At 38.3% G+C, this 17,057-nt stretch overlaps 1 protein-coding gene across 1 annotated transcript in view; it reads right to left on the bottom strand.

Annotated features, from left to right (window-relative positions):
- Nucleotides 1-17,057, bottom strand: part of NCAM2 (neural cell adhesion molecule 2) — a 586,807-nt gene that overhangs the window by 259,156 nt on the left and 310,594 nt on the right. The window contains exons 3-4 of the mRNA XM_075063719.1: nt 15,172-15,315; nt 7,863-8,000 (exon numbers count right to left, since the gene is read on the bottom strand). Of these exons, the coding sequence (XP_074919820.1) occupies nt 7,863-8,000; nt 15,172-15,315 (282 nt within the window). The remainder of the gene's footprint in view (nt 1-7,862; nt 8,001-15,171; nt 15,316-17,057) is intronic.

The following is a 17,057-nucleotide window of genomic DNA, read 5'->3' as shown; positions in this document are numbered from 1 at the left end:
GGCCAGTACATGAGCACAGCTCAGAAGGGCATTGGAACAACACCATTGCTCATAAGATAGAGAAGCGTCCAGATCTAGACAGACAATTGAGCACAGCCTGGATTGAGCTACAAGGAAAGGCTACGAATCAATGCCGCACACGTGGATCTGGAAATGTCTGGCGCTATATCAAAGTCAACAAACACAAGGACCTTCCTCAAGAACTCAAGGGGACTATGAAGACAACCTGGAAGTCAACGTCAAGCAGCTTGCACAAGTGGCATCAAGGCGGCATACTACCAGGTAGCACGTCCCGCTGCTGTTCTGCATAGCGCTTACCCCCTCAGCAGAAAATCAAGAGGACTGGCTATGGTACTAGTTCAGGAGTGGAACTACCATCAGTCCACCTCACTCTCATGGATGACATCAAGCTAGGTATACTATAAATGAACGAGACATCGACTCGCTAATCTCGCCTGACCTGCGATGCTACAGTGAGGATATTGGGATTCATTCGACTGAGAAAGTGTGGCTGGATGGTAGTGAATGAGAGGGAGGGAGTACAAGATTATGGGGTGGAACTTACAGCGGGCCACTTGCAGACATACAGAGAGCTACACAGTACTTGGCGTCCCACAGTCCACATGAACACCTATGATGAGGAAGGCAAGGAAGAATCAACACCCCAATCCAAGTATCACAAAAGGATAAGACAGGTCTGAAGAGCCAGCTCAGTGGAAGAACAAGATCTAGCGCCATCAACATATACGCCTCCTGCCGGTCATCAGATACCCTGCCTGTATAATGAGCTGGCCAAAGGAGGACATGGAAGTGCGCGATGTGAAGACCAAGCTCATCAAAATGCACGGTAGTTTCCACCCGCAAGTCCAACACCCAGAGACTGTATACCAGCCGGAAAGAAGGCGGCAGGGCTTGGTGAAGTCGTCAAAGCGCACTGTCATGGATGAAACCCGGAACATTCCAGGAGTACATCAGTAAGATGCGCCCAAAGATGAGTTCTGCTGAGAGAATGCCTGAGGCAGCAGCAGACATGGAGGAAGACCAAGCAGAAGAAGTGCCATGGCAAACACACAGACCCTGCATGGATTACACATACAGATAGCCGAGTTGGCTGACATTGGGAAATCTATCAAGTGGCTTGGAAAGAGCTGGTACTAAAAGACAGCACTGAGGCACTGATCATAGCACACAGGGAACATGGCACTGAGCACCAGATCCATTGAAGCAGGGGTCTACCACACTCAGGAGGACCAAGGTGCAGACTGCTGCAGAGAGGCCTCAAGAGACGTCCACACTACATAGTGGCGGATGGAAGATACCAGGCAGGAACAGCATTATACTGAACGGCACAACCAAGTGGTGGCATTGTGTACAGGAACATCTCGCACAGTCGTAGCGGCTAGACGCCCCAAGACCAGATGATTGTTTGAGTTGTTGGTTTATTTTTTTTCTTTTTTTTTTTTTTTTTTTTTTTTTCTTTTTTTTTATTTTTTTTTTTTTTTTTTTTGGCGGTTTTTTCCTTTTGGTTTTTTTTGTTTTTTTTTTGTTATTGGTTTTTTTTGTGGGGGGGGGGGTTTTTTTTTTTTTTTTTTTTTTTTTTTTTTTTTGTTTTTTTTTGTTTTTTTTTTTTTTTTGTTTTTGATTTTTTTTTGAATTTTTGTTTTTTTTTTATTTTTTTTTTTTTTGGGTTTTTGGGGGGGGGGGAGATTCACACGAAGGTGTGGAGAATAGCAAGGGCTAACATGCTGTGGGACTTCCAGATTCCAGATGGACAGGCAGGTCTGCCAATCAACCAAGACATCGTGGTAATAGACAAGGACCAGAAGACAGCGTGTGATAGATACGCATTGCCAAGTGACAGCAACACTTCAGGAAGAAGGAAATAGGAGAAGCTGGAGAAGTACCAGGGCCTGGAAAGAGGAACTATAGAGGATGTGGAAAGTGAAGGCAAAGTGGTCCAGTGATGGTAGGAGCACTCGGGCTGAGTGACTCCTAAGCTGGGGAGTGCTCCAACAGATCCCAGGAACAACATCAGAGCTCTCTGTCCAGAAGAGTGCAGTGCTAGGAACAGCTAAGATACTGCGCAGAACCCTCAAACTCCCAGGCCTCTGGTAGAGGACCCGAGGTTGAGGAAGACACATACCACCCATAGGGGTGAGAGGAGAATTTTTTTTTTATATATATATATAAAATTAAAATTCAATTAAAAAAATCACAATAGAATATTGCACTTCCAACAACCAGAAGGACTAATCATTCAGTAATCAAACCTTAAAGCCCTGAAGGTTTGTTCTTCATCTACAGTGCCAAGCTACGAAATGTTTAAACAAACAGGTATTGTGTTGTATGCTGAGCCCTATCAATGCCCCACTTCCAGTTGGCCATCAAACACCTGATCACATGCCCTTCTGCCAAACCGTCCCCTTACCTCCTTCTCATTCACACATATCAACCCTCTTACGCCCCATTCATCTTCTGAACTACACTACCCTGGATAAGTGCCTCCTAAAGACTCCTTTCTCCCCTATCAAACACTACTGTCTTTCCTGCTCCTGCTACCTGTACATAATCTTGTCCTCTCTGTTTCCCCTGAGTCAAACCAAAATCCCCAGAATATCTCAACCTCGATCCAGTTACCTTTTTGACCTACATCACCTCTTCCCGTTTGCCAAACTCTACTGTTATCCCATTCCCTACAAGTATCTAGCCCTAATCTGCTAGCTGCATGAGTCAACTATTATATCTCCACTCCAGACTAGCACTTAATCCAGCCCTCTGAGTATAAAAGAAAGACTGTTACACACTCTTCAGAGCAAAAACTTTTAAGCTCTACTTTTGATAGCAGACCTCACCCCCTGTATGCAACCTCAGTATATTTTTTCAATTTATTGTCAACATCTAAATACTTTCCTTATTCAAATGTAACTTTAAAAGGTGAAATTATTTTTTCAGGAAACATCAGATTGTTAATTTTTAAAAACTTTGATTTGACTCTTTGTTTAATTTAAATCAGTGTGAGTGTTACTGCCTCACAATGAGAATGATCTTCAATTTATGTAGTACTTTTTTGTCCCGAAAGGAATCCAAAGCACTTTACAGAAAATCTTGACACTGTGATCCCTTCAAATAACATACAACTGATATTTATCCACCTCCCTCTTGAAATTCATCAATGATTTAACAGCACTCAGCAACACTACACAACATTTTAGACCAGTACGTGAAGAAGAAAATACTTTCCAAGTGAAATTGCAGGGAGAATTTAGGTAGGTTGGATGTAATTGCTTCCTGGGTCAACATTTCATTAGGGACACTTGATTTAAGAAAAGCACTGTGGAATCTTTAAAGGTACCAAGGGACCTGCACCAAGTTTTGCACCTCCTCTGAAAGATAGTTTTCTTAATATTATAAAAAAACAAACAAACAAAAAAAAATAGGAGTCCTTTTGGCACCTTAGAGACTAACAAATTTATTTGAGCATAAGCTTTCATGGACTACAGCCCACTTCATCAGATGTTGTAGCCCACAAAAGCTTATGCTCAAATAAATTTGTTAGTCTCTAAGGTGCCACAAGTACTCCTATTCTTTTTGCGGATACAGACTAACACAGCTGCTACTCTGAAACTTAACACTACAGTAAATTCTAATCCCATGTTGGGACATTGTTCATTATTGACCACACATTTATTTGTCTGAAATGAGCTATGCATACCCACAGAACTGAATATATGATAACAACACTGACACAGAAGGACAAGTGCCATCTCCTGAATTATAAATACTTCAAGTAGCTTCCTGGGTTTCCCTAATGGCTATCCAGTACCAACACAGTCAAATCCTTCTTAGTGTATGTGATATCTTGAGATAGCTTGGAAAGTGGCATGGAAACAGCCACCTAAATAAGGGCAATTCTATATTCTGAAGATATATCTATATTTTAAAATAGGCAAATATGACCAAGTGCTATACTTCAGCCTACCAGTATAAGACTGATACTGTAACTACCATTAAAATGATGAAAGATATGTCTGTCCATCTTGGGTATTTATGAGGTGGTATTCATATTGGTATCTAGTACTTTAGTATATGTTGTTTATTTTTGCTCCTAATATCTCATATCACAGTGAATTAATACTACAGTACTTGTATATTTGATAGGTGCTTTAACACCTGAATAGTTGCTCTAACTCCAAAAAATTTTAATATACTCTAAGAGTTATCCCTTAGAGAGTTTCATATATGTGCAATTTGTTCCCTTTTAAAACTTGCTTCTTAACCTATTCACTTTCCATTCTGGCCCTTCCCTAGCACCAGGAATTCAAACGTCAAAGGAGCCACTGGAAGGGTAGGGCAAGAGAAGATCTAGAAAACAATCAGGGGTTCCTGCAGTGAAGGATGGGACTCTATATAGGTGGAACAGAGAGATGCTGGAGGCTAGGATGATTAAGAAGTAGGGGGGAAAAGTGAGTTAAAGACAGCATCAGCCATTTCTGCACACTCTGCTCCCCAGTTGACCTTTCCCTGAAGAACTCAATTAAAACACTATTAAAAATAAAATTGAAGATTTCACAAAGCTTCAAAGCTGGACAGTATCTATGCACAAAAAACCCCTCTTGCATAGCTCTCCTACCCTTTTTATTATTATTTTAATTATATGACTATCCTCAAAGTCATTTTTATTGTATGGAAGAGGGGAAGGTACCTTGGGGCTGCACTTGCGAAGGTATTAGAGGCAGAGAAAATTGACACATTTTTGCTGAAACAGATTCATAGACATTTCCCTTTCTTGTTAGGTGTCATTGCAATTTATTTATTTATTTATTTGTTTGTAATGTTACTTTACAGATCAGTTGGGAATAGATTTAGTACACTTAGCTTCATCTTGCAGAAGCCAGCCATTCCGATAAATCAAGCAGGAGATGGCCTTGATCAATATCACTCTACAATGTGAAATGCTTTTAGCGTTGCTCAGTTAGTAACTCTTTTGCCTCTAGATCATAACACTGACTTCAAAGCTAGATGTGTTCACTGATAAAGATGTTGGGCCAGATTCAGACTGAGTGCGAAGAGGTACAATTTTACTGACATCATTCACTACACAAGGTTAGAATTTGACCCACCCTTTTTAATACAATACATTGTGCCAGAAATAGCCTTCCTCTCCATCTCTTTTTAAAAGTCCAGTCTGAAGTGAAAGATTTCATAGCACTCTTCAAAATGAGAAGGAGATAACTCCAATGTTCAGGCCAACATTTACCTGTCTTGACAAATAATGTTCCAATATCCATGCTGTGAGTGAACTCACTGTGTAATAGTTGCTCTTTTTCTGTACCCATGATGGGACTAAAAGCATCTATCTCATTTACTTTGTGAAACACTCAAGGATACCTAGAGCATTCAATGCATTATAGGCTGTAAAGGTTTTTTATTCTCTTTATTAAATATTATAGTCAAAGATTTTTTTTTTGAAGTAAGAGACACCTAGCCATATAGGGTATGTCGACATTTGAGGTGGGTATGTGTGCTTCCCAGCTCATATAGAATTACCTATGCTAGCTCTGCGGTGTAGATAGGTAACAGGGGTGGTGGCCAAGCTAGCTCCCTGTATATGTGGTGGGTAGGTCGATATGTACTCAGGCAGCCAGCTCAAGCCACTGCCCATGCAAGCCCAGCTACACTGCTATTTTTAGTGCACTAGTTCAAGCCGAACTAGCACAGATAAGTATATCTGAGTGGAGAATCACACATCCCAGGTCAAATGTAGATTACATACAAAAATACTGTGATATAGTAAATACTATAGGCTAGACTATGGGAATTGCACATAGCCAGGACTCAGGTGTATTGCACACTGAGGAAGCAGAGGGAAACATTTTCCCTTGGTGTCATAAACAGATGGTTAAGGGTTAATGTCTCTTTTATCTGTAAAGGGTTAAGAAGCTCAGTGAACCTGGCTGACACCTGACCAGAGGACCAATAGGGGGACAAGATATTTTCAAATCTTGGTGGAGGAAAGTCTTTGTTTGGGCTTTTTGTTTGGTTCGTTGTTCACTCTCGGGACTGAAAGGAACGGGACATCATTCCAGATTCTCCAAATATTTCTAAATCAGTCTCTCATGTTTCAAAATAGTAAGTAATAGCCAGGAAAGGCAGATTAGTCTTATGTTTGTTTTCTTAACTTGTAAATGTGTCTTTTGCTAGAAGGATTTTTACCTCTGTTTGCTGTAACTTTAAATCTCAGGCTGGGGGGAGGGGTCCCTCTAGTCTATATGAATCTGTGTATCCTGTAAAGCATTTTTTATCCTGATTTTACAGAGATAAATTTTACCTTTTCTTTCTTTAATTAAAAGCTTTCTTTTTAAGAACCTGATTGATTTTTTCCTTGTTTTAGAATCCAAGGGATTGAGTCTAAACTCACGAGGGATTGGGGCGGGGGGAAAGGAGGGGGGGATGGTTAATTCCTCTTAGATTTAAGATCCAAGGAGTTTGGATCTGTGTAGCCTCTCAAGGTAACCCAGGGAAGGGAGAGTCTGAGGGGAAAAAGTATGGGATGGTTAATTTCTCCTTGTTTTAAGACCCAAGGGGTTTGGGTCTTGGGTTCCCCAGGGAAGGTTTTGGGGGAACAGAAGTGTGCCAGACACAGACTTCTGGCTGGTGGCAGCGTACCAGACCTAAGCAAGGAATTAAGCTTAGAAGGGTCCATGCAGGTCCCCTAGATTTTTACTCTAAAGTTAAAAGTGGGGGAAAGAACCTTGACACTCGGGAACTTCCCAGTATACACAGAGCATGCACACTCCTATGCCCTTTAATTGTGCACAGCACAATCTTCTGCCCTCCCTCCTAATCCTTTTCTGTGCACTATTGGTAACAATGTGAAGATGTTTTGCTTTAATACACAGCTATTCTTTATCACTATGGATTTAAGGAATACCTATGCAATGAGTAACTTTTACTCACTCAAGCAGTCCAGGCTTCAAGAGTTTCATTATTATTCAAGTGAGTAAAGGTTTACATGACAGGGCCATTCAGAAACAAGACATTAGATATTAGAAATGACACTTAGATAATAAGGAGCTAGCATAATAGAAATACCTATGTTAGATATAACCTTGCAGGCCAGTAAGTGAATGGAGATCCATCCACTTATGTTTTATCGTGCTGACACTGACTTTAACAGTGAGGTCAATCTACATATTCAATTTTATGCTTGCACTTTCATATTCCTTGCTAAAAGGGTTTATAATAAATTGTTAACATTTATAATAACTTAAATAAGAGTGGCAATGTTCAATGGCATATCTAGTTAATTCAACTGTAGTCCTACAGTTAAAAATTATGTCCATGGTGTTTAACCAGGTTTTAAATACTGGCAATTTATAAAATAACTGTGCTACTGTGAAACTGAACAACTGCATAAAATGAAGTGGTTTATAACAAAAAATGTCACACGTTAAAAGATATATACCTAGCGAAATTATGGTATATTATACTCTGAACTCTGATCTTGGTGTGGTTGGCTATATTCTGTGAAGGATATTTGTTCTTTAAACACCTACATCTATACATAACATTTACATACATTTATACCATTAAAGGAGATACAAAATCTCCTTAACTGCATAATTATATTAATTACATTAAACATAAAAACCCACATAAAGTAAACATCACAATGTACAAATTGTAAACAACTCAATTTCTATTGAAAGAAAAACAATAAAACTTCTATATTATGTAGTTGATACGGCAATAAGTGGCTTAATTAAGATTTTGTAGACGATGATAAACCTTGTTTATATAATGTTATAATCAATGAAAGCAAGACCTCATTTCAACTTCAGAAAAATCACTGTACACCTTACCGTTGACAATAACTGTGATATCCCGAAAGTCGATTTCTCCTCTAGCTTCCACTCTTCCTTCACATCTATATATTCCTTCATCACTTTTATTGATATTAAGAATTTGGAGATTGTTGTTTGATAACATCGCAAATCGATCTAGAAAGCCATGTAAGGAATAAAGTGATATCAGTAAATTAAGACAGTGTTGGGAATATTAATTTAAATTATTAAGATTAATGAACCTGTCTAATGAGATCAAATAGTTCATCAACAAACACCTTCAATTTAAAATTAAAATGTAATATCATAAGTTATTTCACTCCAAAACACATTGGTTTATCTTTTGTTTAAATTCAGGTAGGATTTTTTTCTATATAAAATGGAAATGCAGATGTTTTTCTGTACATTTTTATTCCAGACTTGTCACTGCAGTGCCAACAGAAGCATAATACACATTCAACCAAATATTAAACATAATACAGTACATTCAACCAAATATTAAATGCTGCTCTATTTTTTAAATAAGATATATTACATGCACCCTCCCTCACACCCTATTCAGTTCTTGTCATGGATCAACTGCCCTGAGAACCTTGCTTTTCCAAATTAAAGTTAATGGGTGAAATCTTGGCTCTATTTAAATCAATCAATGATAAAATTCACACTGGCTTCAATATGGCTAGGATTTCACCCAATATGATATCATTTATGTCCCAATTCTGCAATTCAGTATGTGCAGACAGACCTCACAAAACCTTGCTGACTTCAATAGGTGTCTACCAATATGAAACAAGTTGCAGAACTGGGATCTTATTGCAGATGATATTGTGATAACATCATGAAAAAATGTGCAACTTCTATTTTTCCTGTTGCCAAAAACAAAATATTGTAATAGGTTAGCCCAGAAGTAGAATCCTTAGCTCATTTGATTTTTTTTGTAAAACTAAGAATCTGACTCAAATTATTACAAAGTGAATGAGACCTAGACTGGTAAAAGGATTAGAGAAACATAGAAATGTCACATATCAGACCTTACAATTGTACAGATGGAACTAGATAATGTCCTTTTATGTACTAGTTGTCTCTGTTCTTACTAAACAACTGTTCTTATTCCTGTTCGTAGAGGATCTTTCGGTTTCAGTCAAAAATTATATATAAACTATTTTTCTTACATATTATGACCCCTGATCATGTGTCTCACTGTGAGCTTGGAATTTCAAGATGCTGCGTACACCAACCCTAATCCAGCAAAGCATTTAAGCACATGTTGAACTTTAAGTAAGTGGTTAAGTCTCATTGACTTCCAAGTTACATAGCTTAAGTGTTTTGCTGAATCGGGCCTAAGCATGCACTTAAGTGTTTTCTTGGATCAGAGTCAGCACACTTAGCACCCTGCAGATTCAAGAGGCAGATGGATTTAACTTTTGAAGCCCCTCAGTCTAAATCAGCCATTATCAGCTCATGCCTTTTGAAAGACATATTGCTCCTTAGATCACTATAGGTGGTTCTTGTGCTGTCTGTATACATGTGCCTCAACTCAGCAGACACTTAATTAAGTGTTTAAATTTAAGCATGTGCTCAAGGGATTTGCTGAACTGGGGTCCTAGTGCTCCACTCCCTTTGTCAAGATCATGAAGAAAGACACTGGCCATTAAGATCTAATCACTGGTTTTCAAGTCAATAAGAGTCACAATCCAATACACCTAGAAGTAAAACTCATTTCCTGGTGTGATCCTCTGACAGTCACACTTCAAAATGTTCTCTCTTTCAAAAGGTATGGGGGGTGTCATTTCTCTCTCTTTAAACTTCTGTTAGCTTTTTATTTGTTGAAACAAAATTCTTAGATTATAAAAAAAATGTACATTTTCAAACATTTGGAAAATGCTGTTTAGAGGATTAATTTAATACAAGAAAAGCTTCATCCCTGCTGGCTGGATGTTCTGGAGGCTATTTTGAGTTTATCAAAGAAAATGAAATGAAAATGAACTCTAATATTGGGTGACTGCAGAACACCATAAATACTCTAATCTTGTCATGGTATATACTGGAGAAACGCGTGTATAATAACAGGAGAAATTCTTATGAGTAAATTAGGTTGATCAGATGAACAAAGCTCTTTCTACATCCCATACTACCTAGCATTTAGGCAGACAGATTACTACACAGCACACACAATACCTATTGGAAAGTTGAAAAAGAGTGGAAAGTGAATTGAAATTATTTCTCAAAAAAGCCACACACCACTCTGTATGACTTATCTACTGATAGAGCTAGAAGGAATTACTGCCTTTCAAGATATAACACCAAAGATTTTAAAGAATTGTTTCTACCTTGTATAGTCTTTATGTAAAGTCAGGCTGAAACAGCAAACTCACCTGAACCTTTGCAGTCATGCATTAAGCCTGGTTAATGTGATTCACATAAAAATATGCTCAGAGCAAAGCTGAGAGCATCCAACCTCTCTAGCGGAGTCCATGTTAATACTAGGAGTACTTTATGATATATCCCATAAAGTACTATATATGATATACCCATAGGTACACTGATATATAAACTGCTTGTTTTTGTAAGGGGATCACAGTCAATGGATGTGGGCAGTTAACAGCCACCAGACACTGCCAGCTCATCACACACAGTCAACAATGTTCACTGTAGGCTAAGACACCAAGGGTATGTCTACACTGCAATTAAAAATCTTAAGCTGCCCCAGGACAGCTGACTTAGTCCACAGGGCTCAGGCTAATGGGCTATAAAAGTGCAGTATAGATGTTTGAACTCAGGCTGGAGCCTGGGCTCTCAAACTCTCCCCACTCACAAAATTCCAGAACCCAAAGTCTGGCCTGAGCCTAAATGTCTCAATTGTAATTTTATAGCCCCACAGCCTAAGCCCCCTGTGGCTGAGGGCAGCCACAGGTATTTTACTGCAGTGTAGACATACCCAAAGAAGGATGTGAACACCCATAGCTAATCGGTAGACAAGCATGAGGCCCCACAGAAACATGCTGGAGAGCTAGCAAGGCACCCTCACCAAAGACTTGCTGAGGACAAAATGCTGGAAGTACTTGAAATCATTAGGGCCTCCATCCGTTCTGCCACTGATGCAGCTGAAACAACGATAGTTTGAGTGTTTTATGGTCCCCCCGCCCCCTAAAATTTACTATTAGAGGCAGGGCCTAAAAGCAGCAGCCAGTCCACCCTGGGTATAGTAGTTTTCTAGAGAAAGGGTGAAATTCACTTCTGTGATGGCAGCCAACACAAGCTATATGCACCACTAAACTCCCACTTACAAGGACTTATGTAGGCTCTCTGTATCAAGATGAATTTCACCCAGAGTGCACCATTCTCCTTCACATAGCTGCACAGTTCTAATTAGAGGCGTGCAAAATCTTGATTTAAAGCAGAAAAATACACAAAACCATCCTGGATTTGTGTTCAGCTTGTTTCCAGGAAGCAGCGGTGGCTTTCATAAATGTTGTTTCTTCAAGCTATGAGCAGAAGCTTTTTATTTCAACTCTCCTCTCTGGTTATTGGTTCACTTTATGATGTTCATAATGTAATTTGAGTCAAAATCACTGAGATAGGTCATCAGATGCAAATCACGTGGCATTTCTTCAGTGGTTCTAAATTGGTTGAGCCTATACAATATGATCAGTCCAATAGGGTCAGCCCAGTTCAGTAGAAGTCTTTTTCATTTGTAATCTCAGCGTGAGAGATGCTGTAGTTTGTTTAAGCTTTTTGACAAAAAAATAAAAGTCATCATAATCTACCTTGAAATGTCAGGGGGAGAACCCAAGAAGGCAGAGTCCTAGTGTACTTGTAATTCCACTGTTATTGGAAATTTGTCGTTATATTTTATATATTGGCTTCCATATTTATATCTAGATTTCTGATTGGAAAAATCTCTGGAAATCAAAGTTGTCTTGTTGTATCAGGCCTAGTCCTTTAGAATATGTTCCTGGAGCAGGACCTTATATTTCTCCTGTATTTGCCCTGTTATTAGGCACTATATCATTATTTTATTTTTTGGCTCATGTATCATGTTTATCATATTTTTAAAAGGAGGAGAAGTTTTCCTCTCTGAAATAAGAGTTCTGTTGTAACATCAGGATGCAGGCCTACTTCTTGTTTCATGTTTTGTGAAGCAGTGATCCCACATAAAGAAGTATGAATTTGAGGACCTGAAAAACCACACAAACCAGTTTCCACCAAAAATCCTACAAACTCTTTTTGAACTGAACTTGGAATGGTTTGCACACCTGTAATTCTAACAGTCTGCAGAATGTAGGGTGACCAGATATCCTGATTTTATAGGGAGGGACAGTCCCGATATTTGGGTCTTTTTCTTATATGGGCACTTATTACCCCCCACATTCTGTCTTGATTTTTCATACTTGCTATCTGGTCACCCTAGCAGAATCCCTTACAGACCTAAAATGTGATGGTGTTGAAGAGAGTCACGCATTATACTGAAGTGATCAGACCCCCGCCCCCCAAAAGGAACCAGACAGAAAGGAAAATATGTAATAGTACAACACAATACATGACAGGGGTGAAGGATAAACCAGTCTTCAATCCAATATCTCTGCAATCAGCTATGATGTAGACCAAAACAACATTTATGTACAGTAATCCAGAACCTTACAACAGTGTTATATCCAGCAAGTTGTAACTGCATGTACGAGAAACCTATGCAATTTGAGCACTGGACTGGTGAATAGAAAAGTTTTCTCCAGGTGATGTTCAGACTAGCCCTTGGTAGCTAGTTCTCTTGTGGCTGACTCCAACCAGTCCAGAGACCTGAATGTCTCCATATAGCCTTGCTGTAACTGTGATAAGCACTATGGATTGGGCAGTGTGTTTAACACCTTAGGCAGCAATACTGCTGTGCAAAAATAAAGAGGAAATCACTGATTTGGTAAACAACGTTTGATCTATAAAAAAACAGTTGCAGGCCACCTTCATTTCTAGTACCAGGCCCTTGCTGCCTGCACAATGGGATTGTGACAATTAAACTTTTGAGGCTGACATTACAGGAACTCTACAGAACCTGCTCAGAGAGTTCTACATTCCATTTAGCTATTGAGCTCTTACATCCAACTTTAAATATACAACATCAAGTCAAGAAAGAACCTTTAAACAGAGTGTTGGATCTTTCCCAAGGTCATGGTCTCCCCAGTCATTGTATTTAATTTCCCTGGTTAAAGGATAATGGACAGCTGACCTCTCTGTCCCTCATTCCCTCCCCTCATAGATGAACAGGAGAAGGACTATAGGTCTCAGGACTGAATAGATATCTAGGAGTTTGGCTCTGGGGGAAGAAGTAAAGCTACTTTAGAATTAGGAATTGCCATTCCCAGTTAGCTCTACACTTCCCTGTGGAACAATTCTTTACATATTCACTTCTGATTCTATGAACAACCTTCTTTTCTGGTGAGCAGATAGCTCTGTGTGAATAGCACATACAAGCATTAGGAACTGCGAAGACTTTGTACAGCCTGAATAGTCATAGCTAATTGTGCTAAATCATATCCTAGAGGTTTATTCACTTTGCCACATATAGCAGAAATATTTTAACTTTATAACTAAAAAGCTAATCACTGTGTATCTCTCTGCAATGCAGGTGCTAAAAAAGGCATTAAATGGAAGCTGCTTCCCAATGCACAATAAAAAGCTAAATAATATAACTGGAAATTATCCTTTCAACTGCAGATGTCAAATTATTTTACATTTTAAGCTTTCTATGAACAAAAAATGAAGAAGACAATTAAAATAATGCACATTTATCTCTATAATAAACTCATCTTTTAGTATACATAACATTTAATGAATTTAAGTATTATATACTATAGGAATCATGATCAATTGGTTACAAGCGAATAATCTCTTCTCCACCATCTAAGGTGGTATGTCCAGGTGATACCGTGAACACTCACATAGCTCAAATTCTTCTGCTATTTAAGGCAGAAATTCCAACAGCAGGAACTGCTATCTTAGGTCCATGCAGAATCCCCTTGAATTTTAATGGGGATTAATATGGGCATAGCAGTCTGTGCTAGAAGATCCCAATACAAGATCAGGGTATAAAATAACATTTTTTTAAAATCTGTTTTTCAACTATATACTGTTTAAAATCCTAACACTTTGTATCTATCTGACTCAAACAGATAAACTACTTTATGTCCTGTCATATCTAGAAAGAAAATGAAAAACTCAAAATTACATAATGAAATGCAGCCTGGCACACTGGAAATATTTTAAAAAAATCAGATTAATTTAAAATGCATGATCTTAAGATAAAAATTCTCAAGATTTTCTTTTTATAATTAAGTCTTCTAAAACAAGGTTGATTGGTAACTGGAGCAACAGAAGTGGAAAAACAAATTAAATTAACGTACTGTACCATATCCCTGATCTTTTGGAGAAAACCTCTGATTTGTAGGCTTTAAACTGTAACCTTGAGAAAATGATGCGCGCTTAATTGTTCAGCTACTGTTTAGTTCCAAAATCCTGTGACCATTACCTTCTTTTACAATTGAATTATATATAAAATTTGCATTGCTCTTCTACAGGTAACTCTTTCACCGTGAATTCTGTACATGTGACTATGTGAGTAATGACAGAAATTAAAGACGATATGTAAGTAGCAAATCAAATTAAAACTCTGCTTGGCTTTTGTACCATGGAAGTTCACACTAGAATCTGAAAGCACCCAAATAAGTGATTTTTCAGCTTTATAATAAGAAACCTAATAGGTTTATTAAATCTTCTCTTCTTTGGCTGTAATCATTCCTTAGTGATGCTACAGTTCCACACTTTCACTCCACTAAATAAACTTTAATTTATTTTTAATTAAAAATATGAATAAAAACATATCTTAATGACCAGCATGAAGGATGTACAAACTCAACCTTGCATTTTAACACATTTAGTGCCAAAGCTGTGAGAGAATAAGCAGGTAGCTCTCTAAAGAGGTTTTCTATGCATTGTGATGTACATAATTATTCTGTTGCCCCTCAAAGGCAGAAAAAGTAGTATTGGGGCAGTCAACTGCTTCCTAGAGACATCACAGGTGTGTGTAGTGGACACTGAAGGCCTCTAGTACACCACATCCCATAAGAACAACAGGTATGGAGGAGAGAAGATGATCCAGGATTTATGGTTTGGATTGAAAATCATACACAATTCTATAGACTCAGCTGTACAATCCTTAAACATGTTGGTAAGAACTCACTGACTAAAGTAGCTCCACTGACTTCCTTGAGTAGTATAATCTATAATCTAATCTATAATTAGAACATATAACTTAAGGAGTTACCAAAATACTAACTGTCAGCAATAGTTGTGACTTCCTCATTTCGATACAACCAGCTGACAACAGGTGCAGGTGAACTAGTAACATGGCAAACCACTTCAGCATCTTCTCCTTGTCTGAATTCTTGTGGGGTTATGATGTCTCGGAAAGTAAGCTTTTCTAAAAAGAAAGAAAACTGAATTTAACAAGCTTTTCCTGTTTTGTTTAGCAGTTCAAGTTACATGCAGTTACTCTGAACACAGCATCAAATCACAGAAAATTAGAGATGTGAAAGATAGTTCATTTTTTCTGTGAATGCAGTAGAGGACTGTTCCAGTGCATTTTCTACAGATTTGGCCAGCCTAGGCATAAATGTTACTGGTAATGAGAATTCCACTATTTCCCTTGAGAAATGACTGCATAATATCTTAGAATAACAGAAAAGTAGGGCTGGAAGGGAGCTCAAGAGGTTATTTAGTCCATTCTACCACCACTCCCTTTTAGGCAGCACCAAATAAGATCATCACTTACTGGTGTTTGTCCAACTTTTTCATTAAAACCACCAATGAAAGGGATTACACAACCTCCATTGGTAACCAATTCCAGTAGTGAACTATCCTTACAGTTAGAAAGATTCGCCTACTATCTAACCTAAATCTCCCTTGCTGCAAACTAAGCCCATTACTTCTTTTCCTACCTTTCGTGGACTTGAAGAACAATTGGTTACCATCCCCTTTACAACAGTCCTTAAGATATTTGAAGACTTATCAGGTCCCCCATCAGTGTTCTTTTCCCAGGTTTGTTAACCCTTCCCTCACAGGTCAGGTTTTCTAACCCCCCTTTAAAAAGGTTTTTTGTTCTCCTGTGGACTTTCTCCAATTTGCCCATTTTTGCCTTAAAGCATGGAGTCCAAAATTGGATATAATAGTCCAGCTGAGGCCCCACCAGAGCCGAGTAGAGTGGTATAATTATCTTCCTTCTGTTAAGTATAACATTCCTGTTAATATATCATAGAATGATATTCAGTTATTTTTTTTTTTTGCAAATGCATCACATTGTTGGCTCATAGTACTACTGCCTAGCTAGTTATTCCCCAGTTTCTATTTGTGCATTTGATTTCTCCTTCCTCAGTGTAGTGTTTTGCACTTGTCTTTATTGAATTTCATCTTGTTGATTTCAGACCAATTCTCCAATTAATCAAGATCATTTTGAATTCTAACACTGTCCTCCAAAATACTTGCAATCCCTTCAATCTTGGTGTCATTCAGAAATTTTATATGCACACTGTCCATTCCATTATCCAAGTCATTAATTAAAATATTGATTAGTTCCAGACACATAGGGGGCCCTATTAGATATGCCCTCCCAGTTTGATAGCAACCCATTAATACCTAGTCTATGGTATTTCAACTAGTTATGCATCTACCTTATAGCAATTTAATCTAGACCACATGTCCCTAGTACATTTATGATAATGTCATGTGGGACAGTGTCATAAGAGTCTCAAGTATTTTTTTCATTTTGAATATACAAAACAATTTCTTACTTTCTGCTTGCTTTCAACATATTTGGGCCCAACAGTGGAACTCTTACTCATATTGTGAGCATTAATTACTCCAGTGAGTAGCCCTATTGACTCCATTATTTGGTGTTTTTCTTCAAGTCCTGGCTGCTGAACGCAAGTGATTGTGAGAATTTCAGTTTTCATTGGGGAGGTGTAGTGTGGGGAGGACTTTCTAGCTATCATGTTTCTAGAGAAAAGTCTGTCATCGTCAACTGTTTCAAAACCCAAAAGGCAAATAATAAGAAACCCAATTATTTTTAAATCATGTGATTTTTAGCCAATATGACCATTTTCTGGAGGTCTGATTTTTGAATGCTACGGGTTGGTAATGCCATAAGTAAGTATTCAGTTTTGTGAG

This window comes from Chelonoidis abingdonii, chromosome 1 (assembly GCF_003597395.2).
Source record: "Chelonoidis abingdonii isolate Lonesome George chromosome 1, CheloAbing_2.0, whole genome shotgun sequence".
Classification (NCBI taxonomy): domain Eukaryota; kingdom Metazoa; phylum Chordata; order Testudines; family Testudinidae; genus Chelonoidis; species Chelonoidis abingdonii.
This window is presented reverse-complemented; position numbering and strand designations above follow the sequence as displayed.